The sequence below is a fragment of the Vigna umbellata genome, chromosome 5 (assembly GCF_029865625.1).
Source record: "Vigna umbellata cultivar VRB3 chromosome 5, Vumbellata_1.0, whole genome shotgun sequence".
Lineage (NCBI taxonomy): Eukaryota > Viridiplantae > Streptophyta > Magnoliopsida > Fabales > Fabaceae > Vigna > Vigna umbellata.
This window is the reverse complement of record NC_142169.1, coordinates 27,729,788-27,753,040: the sequence shown is the minus strand read 5'-3', so window position 1 is coordinate 27,753,040 and position 23,253 is coordinate 27,729,788. Positions and strand designations below refer to the sequence as shown.

The following is a 23,253-nucleotide window of genomic DNA, read 5'->3' as shown; positions in this document are numbered from 1 at the left end:
TTAACTACCAGCATTATGTTGGTACTGGGAGCTGGACTTTAATTTCTTAAGTGTGTGAGATTTAATGTTACTATCTAAATTTTGTTGGTACTAGGAACTTAGATATTCCATATTTTCTAAATATTCAGCATATCTAATTAAAAAGAAAGGAAAGAAAAACTAAGTTGTAAATTATGTTTTCTAGCCTTCTCAATCTTGCAAAAAGCCACTGGGCTGACAAAAATGCAAATATTTGGGCCCTATTTTTGGGCTTTATAATGGGCCAAACCTACAAAGAAGTAGCCCTCTTGCTGTAGTTTAGCTTCAGGAAAGAAAAAAAAAAGGCAACATGGACGAGGGTTTTGACATGTGATTTTCCTTGCAACTCAGTCTTGTCGGCAAAATCATTCATCAAGACACTGCAATGGCAGGCTCACACCTTCTTTCTCACTCTCATTCCCTTCCCAAAACCTATAACCACTCCTTCAACCAAAACCCTTTATCTCAAAAGCTACTTCTACCCTTCAAATTCAAGGCCACCCTCAGACCGCGTGCTCTTAGAGCTGTTCTCTCCCAGAAAGCTGCTCAAACCGCGGTAGAGGACTCAAAGAAGGCTCCTTTTCAGCACTGTTTCACCAAATCCGAAGATGGGTATCTGTACTGTGAGGGCCTCAAGGTACATGACATCATGGAATCTGTTGAGAGAAGGCCTTTCTATCTTTACAGCAAGCCCCAGATAACTAGGAATGTTGAAGCCTATAGGAATGCATTGGAAGGGTTGAACTCTATAATTGGGTATGCCATTAAGGCCAACAATAACTTGAAGATTCTGGAACATTTGAGGCACTTGGGCTGTGGAGCTGTGCTTGTTAGTGGGAATGAGCTTAGATTGGCTCTTCGTGCTGGCTTTGATCCCACAAGGTTCAATAACAATCAACCGATTAATGTGTTGTTGTGTTTTTTTTTACCCACATTACATGTCGTTTGGCATTTTTGTATTTTGTGTTGTTAAGAGTTTCATGTATTCTTAGTTTATTTCTGGGTTGGATGGATAGGTGTATCTTTAATGGGAATGGTAAAATCTTGGAGGACTTGGTCTTGGCTGCCCAGGCAGGTGTGTTTGTCAACATTGATAGTGAGTTTGACTTGGAGAACATTGTAGAGGCTGCAAAAAGGGCCGGAAAGAAGGTCAATGTTTTACTTCGGATTAATCCGGATGTAGATCCACAGGTATGTTGTTGTCCACGTTTTTGCTAATTGAGTTGTCATGTTTGACTCATTTTCTAAGGCTTTGGCAACTTTTTCAGATTAGGTGTTATTGATAGGCAACTGAAGTTGAACAGATCGAAAGAGGCTTCCATTGAAAAGAATAAATGTTTAATTCCTTAAAATGTGTTTCTGCTATCAGGATTAATGCGGCTAAAATAAGCTTTCTAGCGTAGAAGAAAGTGAACATGGTTAATGACACTCGTCTAGTTTCTAACTAATGCATTGCTCAGGGCATTTGATTGCAAACAGCTTTGCGTAATTTCAACAATTAATTATCAATGTTCTCAGGCAATTACATATTACGTTCATACGATATCTTCCTTTCACTGACATTATAAAATACCCCATTTCAGCACTTATAGCAGTTTCCTTTACTCTTCCTGTATTTATCATCACTGTACTAAAACTTTTCTGTATTACTAGTGATTGACTGGTTAGTGAACAGCTCACCATTGGGCAGAACTGAAACCTCGGATTTCTAGCTCTCATCTGCATAATTTATGTTTTTTATTTGAAAATATTTAAACTTCTAACTTTGTTACTCTTAGGTCCATCCTTATGTTGCTACTGGGAATAAGAACTCTAAATTTGGCATTAGAAATGAGAAGCTGCAATGGTTCTTAGATGTAGTGAAGGAGCATTCTAATGAGCTCAAACTAGTAGGGGCCCACTGCCATCTCGGTTCAACAATCACCAAGGTTAGATGGAAATTATTATTATTTTTGCTTATTTTATTTTTGCTTTGGTATATTAAGTTATACAGCTCTTTTTATATTTATGTTTTTTTCCTTTATTTGTGTACAACATTCTTGCTTAAGTCAATTTCAAGCTTTGCACTACTTTTTGTTGATTCCTAATCTTTATCTAAATATAGCTGTGTTCTTTTTCCACTCTTTCAGGTAGACATTTTCAGGGATGCTGCCACCATTATGATCAACTACATTGATCAAATCCGAGCTCAGGGTTTTGAAGTTGATTATTTAAATATTGGAGGAGGACTTGGGATAGATTATTATCATTCTGGTGCCATCCTTCCTTCACCTAGAGATCTCATTGACACTGTGAGGACTCGGCCCATATCATTTCATCTTTACATTTTATATGTAATTAAGTTTGCAGTTGCGTACTAGCATAATGAATATCACTAATAAGCAATGGCTGATAAATAGATATTCTTAATATTGCAATGTTATACAATTAAAATTCAGCATTTACCATTTGTGTAAATATTAGATGCACACAAACGTGATAAATAAGTCCTTTAGGAACTAATATTAAATTATACAATATATGTTTTTGTCACAGTATTTGAGGAACTTGATCAATGTCATCTATTGAGAACTTTTTCGTTAATTATAGTTGTTGAAAGATGCTATAGTACAAATGGCCCAAACATCTCATCAATTGTCAATTGTGATCTGAAGTTCTTTGCAGTTATCATGTTTTATTGAAATAGAAGCTTTCATGGATGTTGAATTGTCATAGAAGTAACTATTGGACCTTCTGATGTGCAAATGACTGGTGCTGGAGGTCCTTATGAGCACAGTTTATGTGTGATAACTGATAGATAAGTAGTTCGTATTAATCATGGTAATTTGATAATATCTCACGTGTCTGCTGAGGTTGGCTATTGTTGAAGGAAGTCCACTGGGATCCAAAGATATTTAAATAATAGAATATGACTCTGTATTTATTTGTGTCCTAGAAATAACATATACTATGAATGCATTTTCACACATATGTTTGTAAGTGTTATATATCATAGGGATCACATGCTTCTGCACTGCCAATTTGTATCAGTCTTTGACCTGTTGTTATACTACCCTTTATAGCAGAATAAGTAAATTGGACTACGTTTTATTAACTGTGCACATGCCATACCTGCTAATATCAATTTTTTGTTTCATGGTTGGAGTAGGTACGAGATCTTGTTATTTCCCGAGGTCTTAATCTCATCATTGAACCAGGGAGATCACTCATTGCTAACACATGTTGCTTAGTTAACCGGGTGACAGGGGTTAAAACTAATGGATCTAAAAACTTCATTGTAATTGATGGAAGTATGGCAGAACTTATCCGCCCTAGTCTCTATGATGCTTACCAGGTATGTAATGCAAGTGCCAAAGGTTTGTTATATCTTCTAATCAATAAATCAATATTGGTGTGGTGTGGGTGTTTGACAAAGATAATTTTTTCTTCTGAGAAGTTTTTGTGTGATGGCTGCCATTATGCTAAGTCTTGCCTCAGAAACTAATGAAGAATTCTAGGCCGTATGAACGGTTGTGTTTTCCCGTAGCATATAATGTACTTTTAAAACTTGATCAATACATTATAGTTTGGTTGGGATTCCACAACCTTGACCCGCTTGTTTGCCGAATATAGCTTAAAGGAGAAGATGCTAATCTTGTATTTTTGGATTTGGATCTCACTATACCAAAGCATGCAATAACATTTTTGGTTCTGATTTTTCAAATCTGGTGGAATCTGGACAGTATTGATTGGAAGACAGATTAGAAGTGAACAAAGTTAGATTTAGCATGTTCTAAAGAAACTTATTGGATAGCACAAGGTCATTTTGGCTACCTCATGCTGATGGGTTGTGTCAATCTATGTTTACGTGAATGTTTAATAGTGACATCTAATTTTTGGGTGCAGCATATAGAGTTGGTTTCCCCTGCCCCATCAAATGCTGAGAAAGCAACCTTTGACGTGGTTGGCCCAGTCTGCGAGTCTGCAGATTTCTTAGGAAAAGAAAGAGAACTTCCTACTCCAGCCAAGGTAATATAATATTTTTTTCTTAAATTTAAATTAAACTACATGCTTAAATAATAAATGTGCATAATTTGTACAAAACAAAGATGACAGGAATGCTAACTTATTTAAACTATCTCATCTGAATTTTATTGTCAGGGTACTGGTTTGGTCGTTCATGATGCTGGCGCTTATTGCATGAGCATGGCATCAACATACAATCTAAAGATGCGGCCTCCTGAGTATTGGGTATGGAGTTGCTTTTCTCCACTTGCTAACTTCTTTGAAGTGGTTTTCAGTGAACATGCCTTTTGATAATCGTCAATGAACATATAATATCAGGAAAGCCTCTCTGAATAGGAATAATGTTTTTCTAATGATTGTTCTGTGTTTAAGGTCTTTGGCAAAACCATTTGAAGTTCTACATGTTTTGAGAAAACACATTATATAAAACGAGGGTACTGCTTGTTATAATTAATGATTGAAAGTTCTAATATTTAATAACTCGTTTCTTGTTGGTTGTGGTTTTATTATATTTAGTTGCTCTGTAGAATACCATGCAGGTTTTGAACACAATCAATTTTAACTTGATTTGATATAAAGCATGACATTTTTATGCTGTAAAATATTTTAGGTTGAAGATGATGGATCAGTGAGCAAAATAAGACATGGTGAGACTTTTGAAGACCACGTTCGGTTTTTTGAGGGCCTTTGAGCTGGTAATTCATCCTGTAGGAAAGGAAGCTGGAAAATTGTTGTGTATTTTGGATCTTTCCAAGTCTCTGAATGCATCACTCTTTTTTTGTTTTTCTTCTATGCTACTTGAATAAAGTTTGATTTCGGTTAGATTTTACACTCCAGTTAATCTTTTAGTCTTTGGTGTTAGTGGTAGACCACCTATGAAGAAAACAAAATTCTGAGTGTGAATGAACCTGCATGAATGTTCAATTGACACATAAATGAACCTGCATGAATGTTCAATTGACATATAAATGAACCTACTGGACACTTTCTTAGAATGTTCTTTTTCTAGTGGTGTGTTTGGTTTAATTGACACAAATAAATTTTAACTAATTTAGTCCTACTGGACACTTTCTTTGAATGTTCTTTTTCTAATTCAAACGTGAATACAATCTTTAATTAATATGATTATGAAATGTTAAGACAGTATATATTTCTTACGAGGAAAAGAAAAAATGAATTCAGCAAACATATAATTACATTAAATGAGAACAAGGAAATAAAGCTTAGGAACTTTTGTTTAAAGGGCTAAAGATGACACTGACAATGTCTAAAACTGATTTAAGGTTTACTTTTGTCAATTTTTTGGGAGTGGTTTTGGTCAATTTAGGGTCCTACCATTTTAGCGTATGAGATGAAACCTCTTAAATTTTCGTTGGGCATTTTAGCGTCTGATACAGTACAAAGAAAATCGTAAGTTCGCGTCTACTTCTAACACGGTTTATTATTAATCATGTGATTATGCATCACGTTACCACTTTATCTACACTAATTAGAAACTGAAGGTACTTGCTAACATATTAGAATTGTAGTGTCATCATTAGAAGGGATAATGAGTGTGAGATTAGAATTTAACGTTATAATATTTTCTTTATCATTCAACTTTTATTTAGTTTAAAAGAGGGGTTACAATAATTTTTAAAAATCATATAGATTTAAATTAATAATAAAAAATGTATAATATTCACCTTCTTCATTTTTTCCTTATCAATTGTGATCTTTTTCTCCATGAAAACGCGTATAATTTATTTTCACAGGTCACTCGTGTCATGACTTCCTTGCTATATTTGTCTTTTTGTGAATATAAAATACACACTACCTTCTCGTTTTTTATTTAAGATTTTCTAGAATGAGAGAATTCGCGTTAAAAATATATTTTTTGAACTTTGTAACAAAATAATAAAATATAATTTTTAACTTAACAAATTCTCCAGTTAATTTTTTAAAACAAATTATGTCATTTTCGTCCTTCTTAATTTGAAAATACTTTATTTTTATTTTTAATTTGTACTTTCTGACGGTGATTTGTTATTTTAACGTCAACTTTTCTGGATAAAGAAATAAATAAATTTAAGTTAGAGGGACAAAAATAAAATAATTAAAATCAAATCAATTTTGTTGGGGTGAGACGCGGAAATATTCATATTCGTTAAAAAATTATAATAATACTAATACTAAACGGAAAGTGTTAGGTAGGAGTACAAAAAAAACGTGACGTGGCAATGACTGTTGTATCATTCACCTTGTTTTTAGTATATAAGAAAAAAAAATAGAGTTGAGGGGAGTTGAAAAATGATACATAATTATCTTCTCCATTTATTTATATATGTTATTTTCTTTACTATATTTATTATTTTTTATTACTCTTTTTCTTTATTTTTGTTCTTACATATCTCATTCATCTCACCGGTGGACCTTTGTCATAACTCTAATCCATTCTATATGTTTGCCTAAATATACCACAAAATTCCTAATTACGTTTGAAGACATTTTATACCATACACGTAACTAAGTTTTTGGGAACAATTTGTTAGGAGCAAATAATCATTTCATAGAGTTGAGTTATTAAAAATGAACATATGAACAATTATTTTTTAAAGTTGAATGCCCTTACATCATAAATATAAAAATCATTATTTTTCTAAGAAATTATTCCGAAATATGCACTATATGCTTTATTATGATAAAAGTGCAATAAAGTAAAGTATGAATATATTTATTTATATCATAACCAAACATTTTTACGGCGTAATATGTTTATACAAATACATTGCATTATATACATAATAGAAGTTATAAAAAGTGGTATTTTCCCTTTTTTTAAGAAAAAGAACTTATAAACAACATATATTTCTAAGAAGTGTTGTTTATATAAAATGATAAAATTATTTATCAGCCGATGCGATGAGCCGTTATCTCTTACCAACAACCTATTACCCGTGTAGTCCGCCAACGTATTTAATTTCTTTCCTTACGTGTTCTTTTCTTCCAATCCTACTAAATTCTCCTACCATGCTTTTCCTTTTGTCTCTGCAACACCGTACCCTTTTCTCCTCACTCAAACCCAAAACCCTTTTAACGAATCAGGAAAAAATACAAATGATGTAACACTAAAAAACAAGTACAAAACCAATCCTTCTTTTAGGTAGTTGAAAATAGTTAATTACAGGCATGAGTGATTCTTCTTTCAGACACTCAAAACGAAAGAGACTCTTATACATCTTCTTAGATAACTTAGCAAACAAGAATGGTCCAAAAAGAAGAAAACAAATATCGTTGATGAAGAGCAGAAGATGCATACGAATATGAACTCTTTCTAACAGAGCCAGGTTCCAAAAATTGAAAAGTTGTGGAATGGAATCGGATGAAAAAATCAATCTTCAAAACCAATTTTCTTCCAAATGGCATTTCTAACACTGCGCAAGTCCCTACCTTTGAGGGTCCTCCCTTTTCCTTCATGCACAGAGAGAGAAGCTCCTCTGTTCCTAGCAAGATACTCATGAGGGGGTACTCGTTCGCCACCACCATCATCATCATCATCATCACCACTCACAGAATCTCTGTTCTCGTGCTCCTCATAGTTCTCCTTCAAAATCTTGGACCAATCTGGAATATTCACCGGCATTGAGGATGATGCAACAGGGTTGACTCTGCCACCACCCTCCACCTTTTTAAACCCTTTCTTACCAGATCGTGACCACTTCTTCGACTCTGTGACACTGTTATTGCTGTTGGATAAGTTCCAGTTCCACACCTCAGCTTCATCCAATTCCATGTCAGCTTCTACGGCTTTTCCCTCCAATTCGCTGCTCGATGATGCAAACATGGAACTCACCTTCGAAAGGAAGCCCTTCCTTGATGCCATTGAAGCTCTGAATCAAGCTTTTTGACGTCTATTTCTCTCTCTCTCTGTTTTGGCTATGTTAGTGATTTTCACACTCTTGACTATTCCTTCTTGTAATTTATATAATAGGCTTTTGGTTGTTAAGGATAAAGCCAATCAAATCCACTTTTTCTCTACTCTAGGGCTCACCACACGCGTTACAATTAATTAACAAAAATTAACTGTAATATAACTATAGAAATGGTTCAATGCAAGGGTCCTCACGTGATTTTACATGAACCCGTCCGTTAATGTTTCGGATCCAAATATTTACCTCGTGACCACAGCTTTCCCTTCCATATAAAATTCCTTGCACACAAGAGAAAAAGTCACATTCTACACATGATTTAGCTGCAGTTTTAAAAACCGCTACGTAACTTTCAAAAGCAAACCATTGTCATGCGCTGAAAAAGTTTTCCCATACTATATATCTTATACAAGTATATGTTAATTTTAATTTAATTAAAATAATATCATAGGTTTTTTTTTCTATGAATTTAGAAACGAATAGATTCTTTACTCAGTTGTTTCTTTCTAACAAGTCTGATAGGGGAAAGGAGATAGAGAAACATAGAAAAAGTTATCCGATTTCCATGAGTGAGACACTTTCACCAATGGGATCTCTGTTCGGCGACTGAATACAGTTAAACAAATACTAACAAAATAAAACATTTCCATTGCCTTTTAATAAAGGTTAAGAGTGAGTTTTTTTTTTCTAGAAACAATTTTTCCTTCGTTTTGTCACGTATTTTAGAATTGTTTTTAAGAAAAATAGTTATAAATAATGCAAGCATGACATGTTTGGATTATAAGAGGTTAAGTACTATATTACATATGCATCTAAGGAAAAAACAATCAACATATTCCCATTAATACAACTGAGAATAAAGATAAGGATCTATATATTATGGTTTAATACTTTTTTTGATTCCCACTTTCGTTGGATAATATCAATTCAGTCCTCACTTTTAAAAGTGTTTGGAATATGTCTACACTTAGTAAAATTTGTGTCTAATTTGTTCCTTCAGTTAAGTATAACCAAACGGAGTTAGTGTGTTGATGATCTGACACCAGCTATTGATAACGTGTCGATATATTGTTTTGTGCGGTGCTGACGTGTTGATAAAACACCATATTGAGGTTTTTTAAAGATTTTAGGATTTTTATATTAGGGAAAAAATTGATTTAGGGTTTTTACATCGCGAGGCCGACATCAACCTCTCCCTCCTCGGTGACGCCGACATCAACCTCTCCCTCCTCGGCGACGCCTTCGACCTCGTCGCCCGCGCCAAGACTGCCCTCGAACTGGCCTGCCCAAACACTGTCTCCTGTGCCAACATCCTCTCCACCGCAACCCACGACCTTCTGACCATGCTCAGCTGCCTCTTCTACCCTGTTTTCCTTAGGCGTCGTGACGACCGCTTCTCTTCAACCGCCTCCGTCCCTAACCACCTCCCACTCCATCCATGCCAATGTCCCAAATCACGGAAATCTTCACCTGTCGCGGCTTCACCCGTCACGGCTTCTTCGTGGAGGAGTTCGTCGCTCTGAGTGGGGACCACACCGTGGGATTCTCCCACTGCTCTGAATTCGTCACCAACCTCTCGAACTCCTCTTCCTCCTACAACCCTCATTTTTCTGAACCTTTATCCAAAGCTTGCGCCGATTACAGAACCAACCCTACCCTTTCTGTCTTCAATTACATTATGATTCCCAACAAGTTACAATGACCCTATTACGAGACCATTCCTGGAGGGCTTCGCCAAGGATCAAGCTAGGTTCTTTAGGGTTTTTGCCTCGACGATGCAGAAGCTAAGTCTGCTCAATGTGCAGACAAGGAGAAAGGGGGAGATCAGACGTAGGTGTGATCAGATTAATTGATTCTTTCTTCTTTCTGGAAGTTGTTGATGATTTGATGATATAAGATCTTTTGATTTAAGATGAGAATTAGAATGAAACCTCTGTTGTGCATGAATTTGATGTTTTTGAGGTTGATTATACATACATAGAGTTTGGTTGTGTGAGGTGGGGAAACGGGGGAATGAAGCAATTGTCCTTGATCTTGGATAGATGAATCTGAGTTATGGTTTTTGAATGTAATATTATAAGATTTAATTAATAAAGTTTTTCATTTTGATCTGTTTTCTCAGAGTTTGTGTAGTTTTGAGATTGCATACAAATTGGTGTGGAGTGATTGAATATGGATTATAGGTTAAACAAGAAGAAGAAGACCCAATTTTGTAAGAAAGTAACACGTCAGAACGCACAAAACAATATATTGACATGTTATCAATAACTAGTGCCAATTTTCGCCCATAATTTCAAATAGGTCCCCTTCTTTTTCGACGTCTCAATTGAGTCCTTATTTTTTTAAAATTGAATCAAATAGGGGTTTTTCGTCAAATTGAGAAAACGATGTTAATGAGGGTATTACGTGGCATGTTGAGGGTGTTGTTTTAGATGACGTGTCAGTTTATACATAATTGTGACATGTATTTTGTAATTTTTAAATTAAAAAATTGAGGGTAAATTGGAAAAAAGAAATTAAAGGCTGCTCCTTTCTTTGATTTCAATTGCAGAGAACAATCTGATTTTGAGGTGTTCGCGTTTTTGTTCGTCGCGGTTTGGGTTGCTCCGTTGATGGCTTGCGATTTTGATCTCCTTTCTGGCGCGGTGATCTTTCACGATTAGGGCTTATGCGGAGGAGTTTTGGGGCTCGCGATGGTGTTGTTTTTGTTTCGTGGTGGTGCGACTCTGGTGCAGAGATCTGGTTCGCGTTGTGATGGAGCCTTCACGCGTGGCTCGCGAGGTGGTTCAGTGAGGATGATGCGAGATGCATTAGAGGTGAACGGAGGACCGACGAGGTTCTGATGGTGTTCCTGCGGTGGTTGAACGGCGTGGTGACTGACTATGGATTTAGGGTTTTGGTGGGTTGTTATGATGTAGTTCAGATGGGAAGTCAAAGATGATGATGTGGTTTCTATTTGATGCAGGTTTATGATGCAATGATGTCGCTAACTGGTGGTAGCAGCAAAGTTCGCAAGGAAGAAGAAAGGGATATGCGATTTAGGATTACATGGCAATTGGAATTTTCTGATTTCTGGGTTTGCAGGTGATGAAGATGAATGTGCGGCGACCATGGAGGTCGGCGATAACGACTTGTGGTCCGACGAGGATGATGGTGGCGGCACAACGTGGTTGACGGCGACATTGGCTAGGTTAGGGAATTAAGGTTTGGCGGCAGCCTGTTATAGGATATTAGTAGTAGTCAACCGAACAACGAAATGTAGGAAGACGCCAAGCGGTGAGGATGAAGAAGAAGGGAACCGAACGGTTGAAGGCGGTGAGGCTACCGAGCGAGGCCAAGCAGTGAAGAAGAAGGAGGACACCGAACGGCTGAAGTACGGAGAGCCGATCGGTTGAAGATTTTCCAATTTAATTTGATTTTCCAATTTAACACTTAATTTAATTTGATTTTCCAATTTTACCCTTAAATTATATTTCCACTATGTACACTTCATTTTTTAATTCAAAAATTAAAAAAATACAATTCAGTCACGTTTTTAATGCCACGTAATAAAAAATTACAGTGTGAGCGTGCCACGAAACACCCAACTTAACAGTGTTTGATCAATTTGACGGAAAGTCTTTATTTGATTCAATTTTACAAAAATAAGGACGTAATTGAAACGCCGAAAACGAAAGAGACCTATTTGAGATTCTGGATCGAAAATAAGGACCTAAATGACATTAAACCTTATTAATATAATGCTTTTATAACATGTATTTTGTTTCTTATAAAATTATTCATTTAATTTATTTTTTATCTCGCTTTCATCACAAATTTGTGAAAATATTTTGTCATATTTAAAACTGTGGGTTCCACCCATCACCGTTGAATCAAGATCAAGATGTCTATATCTTGACACGTTATCATCGACCTTGTCATTTTCTTAATTAGTTCTTTGAGAAGAAGGAAAGTTTTAATCACCCCTAATAGCCTAATCCTATTATCCTTTGGTGCATGCATTAGACATGACTATAGTACTTTCTTTGAGAAAGTGTGAAACAAAAAGAAAATACCATAACCAAAAAGTGATGTTTAGATTAAGTGAGAAAGAATGAAAACGAGTATTAAATATATATATATATATATATATATATATATATATATATATATTTAATGAAAAGAAAAATGGTGTTGACGTTGTTTTTCTTTGTGATACGTACAAGTATTAAGAAAGGGCTAATAATAATGCCTATTCATACCCCCAAGACGTGAAGGGTTTTGGTATGCAATAAGTTGCTCAAAATGCAAAAGAAAAGAAAACAAAAAGTAAAAACAAAGGCCAAATTAATTAAGCTGAAAACGGCTCACCATTCACTCCAAATGTTAGTTTTCTTTCGAAACAACTGACTTTAGATACATCTTCAGTTTTATGCTGTAATAAAAATCATTTATTATTATAACTTTCTGGTATTCTAATTTAGGTGACTAGATTATAGGTATTAATTGTAAAAGGAAACCCTAATCTTATTAAACCATAATCAAGGTTATCAATTTGATTAGACAGGCTAATTCTTGATTAAAACTTTTACAGATCTAAATAAATTCGAGTTCTTTCAAGTACATGTTTTTTCTTTAAGTTTGGAGATGTGTCGTAAAACTGTATCAACGCGTCTTTGTAATTAGCTTTTAAAGCGTTTCTTTATAACCAAGATGGAAAATATTCAATAAACTGTCTCGTCTTTTAGTCCTTTAAAATCCATACCAATGACACCATTAATATTACTGATTTTACTGAATTATAATAATATATTGTTTAATCCTTTTTTATAAGTATTAATACAAAAGGTGAATTATATTCTTGACATAATTGAGTCAGCAGAATAAAATATTTCCAAACAAATTTCTCAATTTTTTTTCCTCATCATTTTCCTAAAATCGTTCTAACGACGCAATTACATGAAAAGTTTCTATTCAAAATGAAAATAGACGTCTATTCTACAAGTATGAGATACTTGGAGTAGAATAAGAGTAGATTTCTATGCGTACTTCAAGCCAACTTTTCTAGTGATTTATTCCTTGGAATATGCCACTTTCTCGAGGTTTTAAACAATATTTTAAAATTAGACTGATGATTAAATTGATAATGACACGCATTAATTCAATATTTAATGATCGAACACAATATTAATGAAACACTTATAATAATTAGATAATATTAAATAGCATAACATCGTAATCTTGACATGTTATAAAAAAAAACAATTTTTTATAATCTTAAAGTTTAAATAAGATATATATACTGTAATACTTAAGAGAAAGTTTGAAAGATAGGTTTTTATTGAGGAAGGTAAAAAGGATGGTCCTAACTCGTAGTTCCACGTTAGAAAAAGCAAGGTAGAAACAGAAAGTGGCGTGTAAGTTATGAAGAGAAGACCAAATGTTAATTGAACTGAGTGATTCAACCAACCAAATGCCTTAGAAAAATGAACCAGGCCTAATAAAGCATATGCCTTGTCCCCTTCTTTCTTCTATTTTAATCTCCACCTTATTTTAACTTCCAACTTGTCTTTATGGTTCTTATTTGAAAATCAAGATCAACAATCAGAGTTTTATTATATTGTTCACAGAGTTCAAATGTTGTTTAGAAGTCTAATTGTTGTATCAAACTATTCGAAGTGTAAAAACATTTGACAGTTAATAATCAATATAACAGTAAATGCATCTAAGTATTTTTTTTTTTTGCCTTAAATATTTATTTATAGATTTCAGAGTAAATTTTTTTATTAAAATTAATCAATTACGTGAGTAATTATATTTTATTTTTAAATTTATTAATATCAAGGTTAATGTAGTTTGATTCATGACTACTAATTAACTAATCCAGTTTATTGATATAACTCGCTAAAAAAATCCAAATTATAATTGATTTATCGATTTGTCTCATATATAACAACATTATGAGGACTCTTATAAGATAAACAACTGGTTTTTACTGGTGCATGCATGCGCATGCACATATTCTGGGGTGCTGTCAAATGAGTTAGGTTAGAATTTTAGGATGTGCAAACAGTGTGTCTATTCTCAGAACATGATTACCTACGATTGTCTTTTTGTTGTTTTGTAGATAAGGATGCCATTGTTTGGACCTTGTATCATTTAAAAATGCTCCCTTACTAGATCAAACTGTTCCTTCCAAACAGTACTAGTTCAAATTGTTAACGAATTTCACTGGGAATTCAACAGTAGCTAATTGGCAACTGTTTCTTTTACTTCTTCACCATGCTGTGTTGCCGCTTCATTTTTTATTCGCAAATCATGTGAAATTAATAGAAAGAAAGCGTTAGGTTGAATAGAATAATTCAATGGTTAGCTCAGACTTTTTCAGTCTATCACTCTTTCGTAATTTTTCACAATTAGGAAATGAGAAAAGAATTCGTACTCACGGATGCTTCCAGTTACAGAGAACATTTATAATAAATATTGAATTAATATTTTTAATAAATACCTAAAAATAATATTTCTAAGATATCCGCTTCATTAGTAAATTGTTTTTGAGTTTTATTTTAAATAAAGTGTGATCAATAAAATTATTAGTGAAAGAAATATTAATCAATGAATAATAGTTTAAATTTGATTTTATATTAAATAAAATTGAGATTATTTTTAAAAATATTAAAATTTTTTACTTCGGTGCGATGGTTGTAATTTATTTATTAGAAAGACTAAATTTATTTTATATTAAACTTTTCTTAAAAAAATATATGGACCGCACTTGTGTGACGTGGTAGTAGCCTTGTAGAGTAGACTCGGTACATGGTATTTATAGGCTGGTGGCATCATAGTCATCAGTCTATATAATAGTTTTTGTTGAACCAATTTATGGGCTCATTTAATTGGGCTCGATGGGGACCACACGAAACAAAGGCCTTGATCCAATCTCAAGTGGCCTACGACTCTTATCCTTTTTCAAGTACATGGTTGCCTTCAATCTGAGTTCGTTGGGCATAAACAGTGGATAGGACCAAAAACCAAGCACATCTACATAAATAAAAACATAAAACATCGTGCACCTTGTATATCGCCCCAAAAGAAAAAAAAACACTTAAGAAACATATATATATCTGTAACATGTTTAAAGAGTAGAACAAGAAAATAATAATATTAGTAACATGTTCAATGAGGAATTACGAATTCTAATTCCAAAATCAGAATGTATTCTGTGTTTGCTATATTCCGGTATATTCTAGAGGCTATGCCCAAATTGTCAACAGTTGGGATAAGAAAAGACGAATATTTTGATGGAGAGGAGAAAAGTGAGGAGCTGTTGACGTTTTCTTTTGCCTCTCGAACAGGTAATTCGTTTAGGGGTTGTAGGCCTTTAGAAACCGACAACGAAATTATTATAGGACACGTTTATGGTTAGATGATTCCTAGATTTTTATGTTAATGTTGCCATAAAGGAAGCTTCCAAAAACTATGTCTTTCTCCACGTGTATTTCCCGAAAACCGTCCAGGTATACATGTTCTTATTTATGCCTTCTCCAAATATCTCCTACCTATAATTCCATCCATCTCTTATTCCAATTTCCAACAAGTGTATATATATATATAGGCATAAGGTCTTTGGCAATTGACACATAGCAAACAGCAAATCCTGAACCCTTGTAAAAAGCCTCTTAGGAAAAAAAAATCTCTCTCTCTCTCTCCTCTTTCTAGACATAGGAGAAGGAGAGAAAATATTTTCGTTTTGCTACAGAAGGATTGCAGATTGTGGTTGAGGAGCAAGATCAATCATTGCTGTAAAAATATATATATATATACATGTCCCAATGAGCAAGGGAATGAGAAAGCTAAGTTCATGGATCGAGGTTGCCCCGGCACCTGTAATTTTTCCTAAGAAACCTTCGAACACACCTTCTCTGGAAACAATAGCCGAGGAAGCTGCTGAGGATTTCGAAAATGACGACATCAGCTATAATAAACGACCTTCTCCCTGCTCTAACTGATGTGACCTGTTACATGCATAAGTTGTTTATCGTTTGACATGGGGTATCTATCCACTCATCATGGACGCATGCATGCATGTGCATTTGGAGGGTGGTTCCTACCTGCATGTCGCGTCCAACGGAGGCTTTTACGTATGTTGGAAAGGTGAAATACTTAATAATGTTTCAAGATTTTGTCCAGTGAAGATGAGAACGTTTGGTCAAACATCTTTTCAAGGCTCTAGTTTTATGAAGAGAATCCTGTTGTGTGATCTTCGTCGTGCTCGTCTTTGCAGCAACTTTGTATATTTGTAAAATATATATATGTGTAATTAATTATGTAATTTTCTTTTTCAGTTTGCATATTATATATATGTATATGTACATAATTTCTTTATTAGTTTGCATATAATTTTTTAAAAAAATCTTGTGTCCATGTGACAGTTTTCTTTTTTCTGGATGATGCTCTCGGCATTTGCATCAAATTAGGCATATAAAATTGTGGGGTCAAAACGACTTCAAATGAAGAAGTTATGCCTCCTGCACGACTTCATATTGTTTATTTGACCAGTGATGAAGTCGTGCACCCAAAAACAACTTCTGGGTCCTGTAATCGATTACAAGATCCTGTAATCGATTACACAATGTTGAAATCGTGACCTCCCTGCACGATTTCAGTGTAGTAGGCAAAAATGATATTGGTAATCGATTACGACACTTCTGTAATCGATTACCAGTGTTTTAAGTGTGCAAGAACCCTCATAAAATGCGACGCAAGGCATCCGAAAGACCATCTACAAATAGGATTCACAATGAAATGGATCAATCCAATCCAGATAAGCCAAAAAAATGCTCTTACTGCCGCAACATAGGTCATCATAGGGGAAATTGTCCATTTCGTCATTAGTTATTTATTAATCTTAGTTATTTATTAATCTTACCCAATTGTAATCAAATCGATTATTAATATATTACTGTTAATATTCCTTATTAATATTTTTTTCTATTTTCTTCAAATTTGTCTCCATTCATTAAATAATAACCACAATTTCTTTTTTCGTATAACACAAACAATACATAAAATATCTAAACTGCCAAATAATTTTCATAAACCAACCAAAACACACTCGTAATCGATTACAACAAGCTTGTAATCGCTTACCAGGGTGGTTCTTGCACACTTAAAACACTGGTAATCGATTACAGAAGTATCGTAATCGATTACCAGTAGCATTTTTGCCTACTACACTGAAGTCGGGCAGGGGGGTCACGATTTCAACATTGTGTAATTGATTATCAGTACCTTGTAATCGATTACAGGACCCAGAAGTCGTTTTTGGGGTGCACGACTTCACCACTGGTCAATGCACAGTGTGAAGTCGTGCAGGGGGGCACGACTTCTTCATTTGAAGTCATTTTGGCCCCCCACGACTTCTCCATTTTGGTATTTTGAATTGAATTTGCCTATTCTCATAATATATGATCTATTTTTGCCTATTTTGGTAACAAAGCCTGATGCTCTCTATGATTGACAGAATTTAGAAAAACTGATAAATTATCTCGCTTTGCTGAATTGATGGTTTGATTTGTATACAACATTCAAGCTTTTTATTACTCGATTATTATTTTACTATTTAATTGTTTTCAATTTTATACATTTTCTCAATCTATTAAATATATAGCATGTGCCGATATATTAAAAAAATGTTTTTATTTATTACAATTACTATATCTATTAAATTTTATTATATGTTATATATAATAAATATAAATAATTGATATTATATTGTTTGTTTCGGAACATATGTTTCATCACAATTTTATTAAAAAGCTTATGAGAAAGGGAAAGAGAAAAAAATATTTAAATTGTCTTAAGCATTGACTTCTAAATGATATATAACTATTAGGTATATAAGCATGATTATTCATCTCCAATAGAAGACTTAAGTCCAATAGAAGACTTAAGTCGATGGTATGTTATAAAACCTTATTATTTACATGTAAAACTAAGTGGTTGACTGAATCGACTAATGTTGAAGAACAAGTGTATGTGTTGTAGTTAGAGATAAAATATCACTCAAATCCAGAGTTATAGTTGGTTCCTCTCGATGCGTTGACACATTTATCAACAAATTTAATAAAAATTAAATTATGGACAAATTTATTGATAGATATAAAAAAAATTAATTATAAACAAATTTGTTGACTAACTTTAAAAAATTCATTTATAAGCAAATTTATCTGGATTCTAATAAATAAATGTCTAACATATTTTTTTAAATTCGTTGATAATTTACATATTATTAAGAAAAATTGAACTAATGACCACAACAGAACTTCTCCATTTAAGAAAATTGTCCACTTTCCTTTTTTCTTTGTCGGTGGTGGGGTAAGCATTGAGTAATGCCACATCATTCTTGTAGTGAGTGTATGCCAATAATCATTCTCACGCGAACACAACTACATATGATATTTTTCACATGTTCTACATGAATTAACAATAAATTACTCTAATCCAACCCTTACAAAGTTCTTTGCACGTGTGGGACAGCGATTATCTATGAAATTTTTTCCCAACTTTCAAGTGAAGAACAATTTCAAATCCCATTCAAAATCTTATGTATGTATTCAGTTTGACAAGTTTTGAAAATTAAAGTTTTTGTTCTATGCTAAATTACATCCCATTCCAAATTTCGAAATCTGGCTTCGCGATGATTGGTAATGGCTTCCAAAGCAAATTAGTTCTAAACAACCTTTTTTTCTTTTTGGTTGGATTAGTGGATTATATTAAACTCTAGATTATCGCTTTTGGTGTATTGGCGGGTTAGACTAATCTAACTTCTACATGTAAGGAAGTGTAAATAAGTTTCATGAGTTTAATATATGACTTTTTACTCTCCAATATTTTTTTTAATTTCTTAAATAACTATTTATTTATTTTTCATTTAAGTTTGCGACAGATAAAAATTTTGATAAAATAATTTAAATTTTTAATTGTTTAAAATCAATAATCAAGAACTCACATCAAGATAGATACTGATCTTACTGATATTTTCAGCGTAAATTTTTTTACATCAAAAAACAGTTAGTATTTGGATTTTTATGAATTTAAAAAGTATGAGTAATTATTTAGTGAATATTTCTTAAATAATACTAGTTATATTTATAAAATCAATTCTCATTCAATTAATACTTACTTCAAACATACAATTACTATAATATCAAATTACTAAAATAAATCATGATATATAAATATTATGTTTGAGCTGCTCCAAAATAAATAAACTTAATAAATCTTATTAAACTGTATTATTTAATATGTGTATTAAATTAGATAAAAATAAATAATAAAAAAATTGTGGATTTAATTTTCTTTTTCGGAGCCAAGATACAAATAATCATAAAAAGTGGTATGAACCCAAAAGCTAGCTCTGGAAAGAGAAAAGAAAAGGATGATGAAATTGAACGTTAGACCTGGGCTGAGCCCATGAAAGAAAGCTTATACAAATTCGGGCTTGATTACAAGAAAGGAAGTGGTGGTGCATGATCTAAAACATTTGGGGCATTGTTATTAACACTCCTTATTTACTATTTAAACACCAAAACAATCTTCACATTTTAACTTGTTTTAAGGGAAACAAACGGGTACAGTTTGTTACTATCTATACCCTCCCTCACCCAAGGTGCACGTGTATCACTGTAAACAAAAACTAAGTATCCTATATATCCTTTACTTTTTATACTATCCATTTTTTCTTATACTTAGTTACTAAATATACAAAATTTAGAGTCAATTATTTTTTACATTTAAAAAACTAAGGGAGGAAATTATATTATATGTGCCCCATTTTGGTTATAGCTTTTTAATTATTAATTTCTTTTTACACTTTTAGTATTGATGAAGAGTGAGAGAAATGGACTTATATATATATATATATATATATATATATATATATATATATATATATATATAGAGAGAGAGAGAGAGAGAGAGAGAGAGAGAGAATAGAATGTTAACTTTACTATATATATATATATATATATATACATACACACGCCCATATAAATTAATGCATGATTGTTTTGAAATTAATCACGATTGTCATCAGTAGGAACAATAATTATAATTATACTTCTTTTTGTGATGTTTTAGGCAATCGTCATTGAATAGATCTTAAATTAAAATATCTCAAACTTTTGCTTGTCAGTATAATGGAGTTAATTAAATAAAGTGCAACCAAGTGCTATTTGTAATTCCAACATCGTGGTTAATTATGATGTTTATTCAAACATGAATTTTCGTTTTGCTATATAGATGATTTGTCGAACGCATTTTGTTCCTATTGATTTTCGACTTTATTATAATTGTTCCGGTGGGTTTTGGAGGTCTATTGCTAAAACATTTTTGGTGGTACTGAAGACTGGATAGACGTTGAAGACTGGACGGACGAACATTGCTCGTTCTCCCTCCTCCTTCTCCAAGCTGGGCAGACGGATACCTGTCAAAGGCATTCCGACACTAAAGTCAGTAAAATGACCGAACGGTTGGCACTGCAAATAATGCATGTGGCATGCATAATGAGTAGCGTGATCCAGAAATCATACATGGGATTGTTGTTTATACTGTTGTAATGAGCTTTTACCTTTCGTCGGTCTAATGACGGCCCAATCTCACCTTAATCTTTATTAGGAGCTTAATGAGTCATTACCAGTTGGCACGGCCTAGGTGGACGACCATGGGAGGACGTCCTGGGAGGACGGTGGACGACCTGGAAGAACCGTACGGGAGGACGGCCAAGTGTGGGGACCGTACGACCAAGAATGAGGGTCGTACGGTACAATAATCATACATCATGTCAGATCTTTGCTTTATGTGTTATTAGTAAAACATGAAAATTCTCTGTCTATACTTAGTGTAATCTATTTTTTTGACGGATAATTTATAGAATTGATAAAATTTTAAAAGGTAGTTTTTATGTAAATTATTATTTAATTTACATGAATAATATTACTATTTTTTTAAAACACGTTTGCTTAAAAAATATCCATGCATAAATATATCTCGTTTTCATGAAAAAGTAAAGAGAAAATGTTAAATGCATATTTAATTATTAGTTGGACGGTCAATCCTTAATGAGGTTAAATTAGACTAGAGTTCAAAGTATTGTAGAAACCGAACCATCAAACTGAAACAGATTAACTCCAAAATCATATTGTTTAAAGATTTAAACTTGTTTGGATCATAATGAAACCGACCTACCTTAATAAAAAATTCATCACAAAGTTTATAAATAGAAATTTAAGGTGGGTTACACATTAATTACGTATTTATTACTTATAATCTGAATGGAAGGAACTTTAGTATAGGAATATCTCTGACAAGTATTTTGGACCAATGTTAAGAAACAAATCTTGGACTCGAAGATAATAAGTTAAAGACCACTAGTTGAATAGAAGACTCGACCTCATATATCCAAAATATTTTGACACCCACCAAAAGAAGAGTCTACTAATCCATGATAACTACATAAAATATCACGAGCAACATAGTTGTGGAAGAAATGTAACAATCAACCAAATCATACGAAAATGATTAAGAAATTGCAAAGACGGAGAAGATGCAATGTAAATGTAAATATGAAGAAAAGTTTAAGACTCTCCATGTTGAAAACCATTGAATGAAAAAACTAGAGTTCATACACTAAAAACACATAAAATTTAGTGTTTTTATGTGAATTTTATGAAAAAAAATTATCTACTCTATACTCAAAGTTTTTCTTTTTCATTAATTGAATAATGTGGTTATTAGTTTATCTATTATTGTTTTCATTATCTCGAAGATTAATTAAACGTGAGATTTGGTATTGATTTAAAATAAAATGACAAAAGAAAATAGAAATCACCTTACTCAACCCATAAAACAAATTAAACAAGAAATACTTAATTAAAAAAAATATTTTTTTAATATTAATAGACAAAAAAATTGAAAAAAAAAATCAACTAAAAATACTTGTAGTGACATAAAACAGTAATTAAATATAATTTTTTTTGTTGAGCATGAGATCATTTTGCTGTGCCAGATTGTCCTGAAAAACTTCATCCACTTTTTCTTCAAACATTCAATTATCTACAAAAAAAAATAAGGCAACAAAAAGTTAATTATATCTATTTTAAAAAAAATAAAAATTTAAATCCTAAATTTTTTTCATGAAAATATTATAAAAATAAATGACAAAAAAATAAGAGATTCTAATAAAATAAGTACTTATTACAATAATCTTATAATCCATCTTAAATCATAATAATAAAAGAATAAAAGCTTTTAAAATTAATTTGGTGAGTTAAAAATTAAAATTTACTAATGTTTTTGTTTCTTTATATTAATATTTTAATAATGAAATATAGTGGCATCATCTAATAATCTCACCTATCTTTCTCCCCTAACTAACTACTGGTACTTTCAAACTTTTTTTTTATAGGACCAGCAGTTCAGTGCAGAATCAGGTGGTGCCCCATAATGTTTTCGTTTTTCTGTACAAATTATGTACAGTTAAATCAATTATTAAAGAAGTATACTAAAATGTATTTTTCATAATTTGTCATCAAAATTATAGTATTATGTTATGAAACTATATTGTTTAATTAAGAAAAAGAGTTTTACAATTAGTACTGTACTAGATTCATATGTTTTTTTTTTCAGTTTAAGGTCTAATTGTCAAATAAAGATGTAATTAGTTAATCACTATAATCTTTTGTTCTGGTAAAATACCCTTATTTTCGCCCTTTATTTCTTATTAATATTATTATGCTTCATCCTCTTGTACCGTGTTTTGTTTTATTCTGTCCAATTCTCCTTACTTAATGTCTTATAACATGGTGGTTGAATTAATTTTATCATGATAATTAATTATTATTATTTTTTATTTTAAAGGTCAATCAATAAATTAATGTTTTTGGTTTTTCTTTTTGGATTCTTACCATAATTTTATATACTAAAATTTCCTATTGTAGATATTACATTTGAATTAGTTTCATAATCATCAACTAATTTTAAAATAAAATAGTAAAATTATTGTTTCTAATTTTTTATGAAATCACCATAATGTTCAAATGAGAATAAACTCTTTTATATTTCATTCATTGGAAAAAATAATAATATTAAATTAAAAGTTAAATATGTTTTTATTTTTTAACTTTAAATAAAAATAAAAATTAATTTATTTTTGAAAATTTAATTCAATTTAGTCATATAATTTTAAAAATATGTAATTTCAATTTTTTTAACTAAATTTTATTAAATTTATTTGATATTTCAACTTGATAATATTTGAATTTTTAAATTATTTGACCTATTT

The 23,253-nt window shown here is 32.3% G+C and overlaps 1 protein-coding gene and 2 pseudogenes across 1 annotated transcript; 2 read left to right on the top strand and 1 right to left on the bottom strand.

Moving 5' to 3' along the window:
- Positions 1-334: 334 nt before the first annotated feature.
- LOC124830265 (diaminopimelate decarboxylase 1, chloroplastic-like) lies at positions 335-4,845 on the top strand. Its single transcript, XM_047303930.2, has 8 exons — positions 335-900; positions 1,035-1,209; positions 1,797-1,946; positions 2,148-2,309; positions 3,167-3,352; positions 3,904-4,026; positions 4,159-4,248; positions 4,634-4,845. The coding sequence occupies exons 1-8, from the start codon at positions 404-406 to the stop codon at positions 4,712-4,714; spliced, it is 1,464 nt and encodes a 487-aa protein (XP_047159886.1). The 5' UTR covers positions 335-403; the 3' UTR covers positions 4,715-4,845.
- Positions 4,846-7,140: 2,295 nt separating this feature from the next.
- LOC124830278 (protein S40-4 pseudogene) lies at positions 7,141-7,984 on the bottom strand (annotated as a pseudogene).
- A 711-nt stretch (positions 7,985-8,695) lies between these two features.
- LOC124830273 (peroxidase 31 pseudogene) lies at positions 8,696-9,784 on the top strand (annotated as a pseudogene).
- Positions 9,785-23,253: the final 13,469 nt, after the last annotated feature.

Excerpts from the sequence above, each read along its gene's own strand:
- LOC124830265 (XM_047303930.2), top strand. The coding sequence starts at position 404 with ATGGCAGGCTCACACCTTCTTTCTCACTCTCATTCCCTTCCCAAAACC. Across the intron at positions 2,310-3,166 it reads CTAGAGATCTCATTGACACT|GTACGAGATCTTGTTATTTC; the intron begins GTGAGGACTCGG and ends TGGTTGGAGTAG. Across the intron at positions 4,027-4,158 it reads AACTTCCTACTCCAGCCAAG|GGTACTGGTTTGGTCGTTCA; the intron begins GTAATATAATAT and ends TTTTATTGTCAG.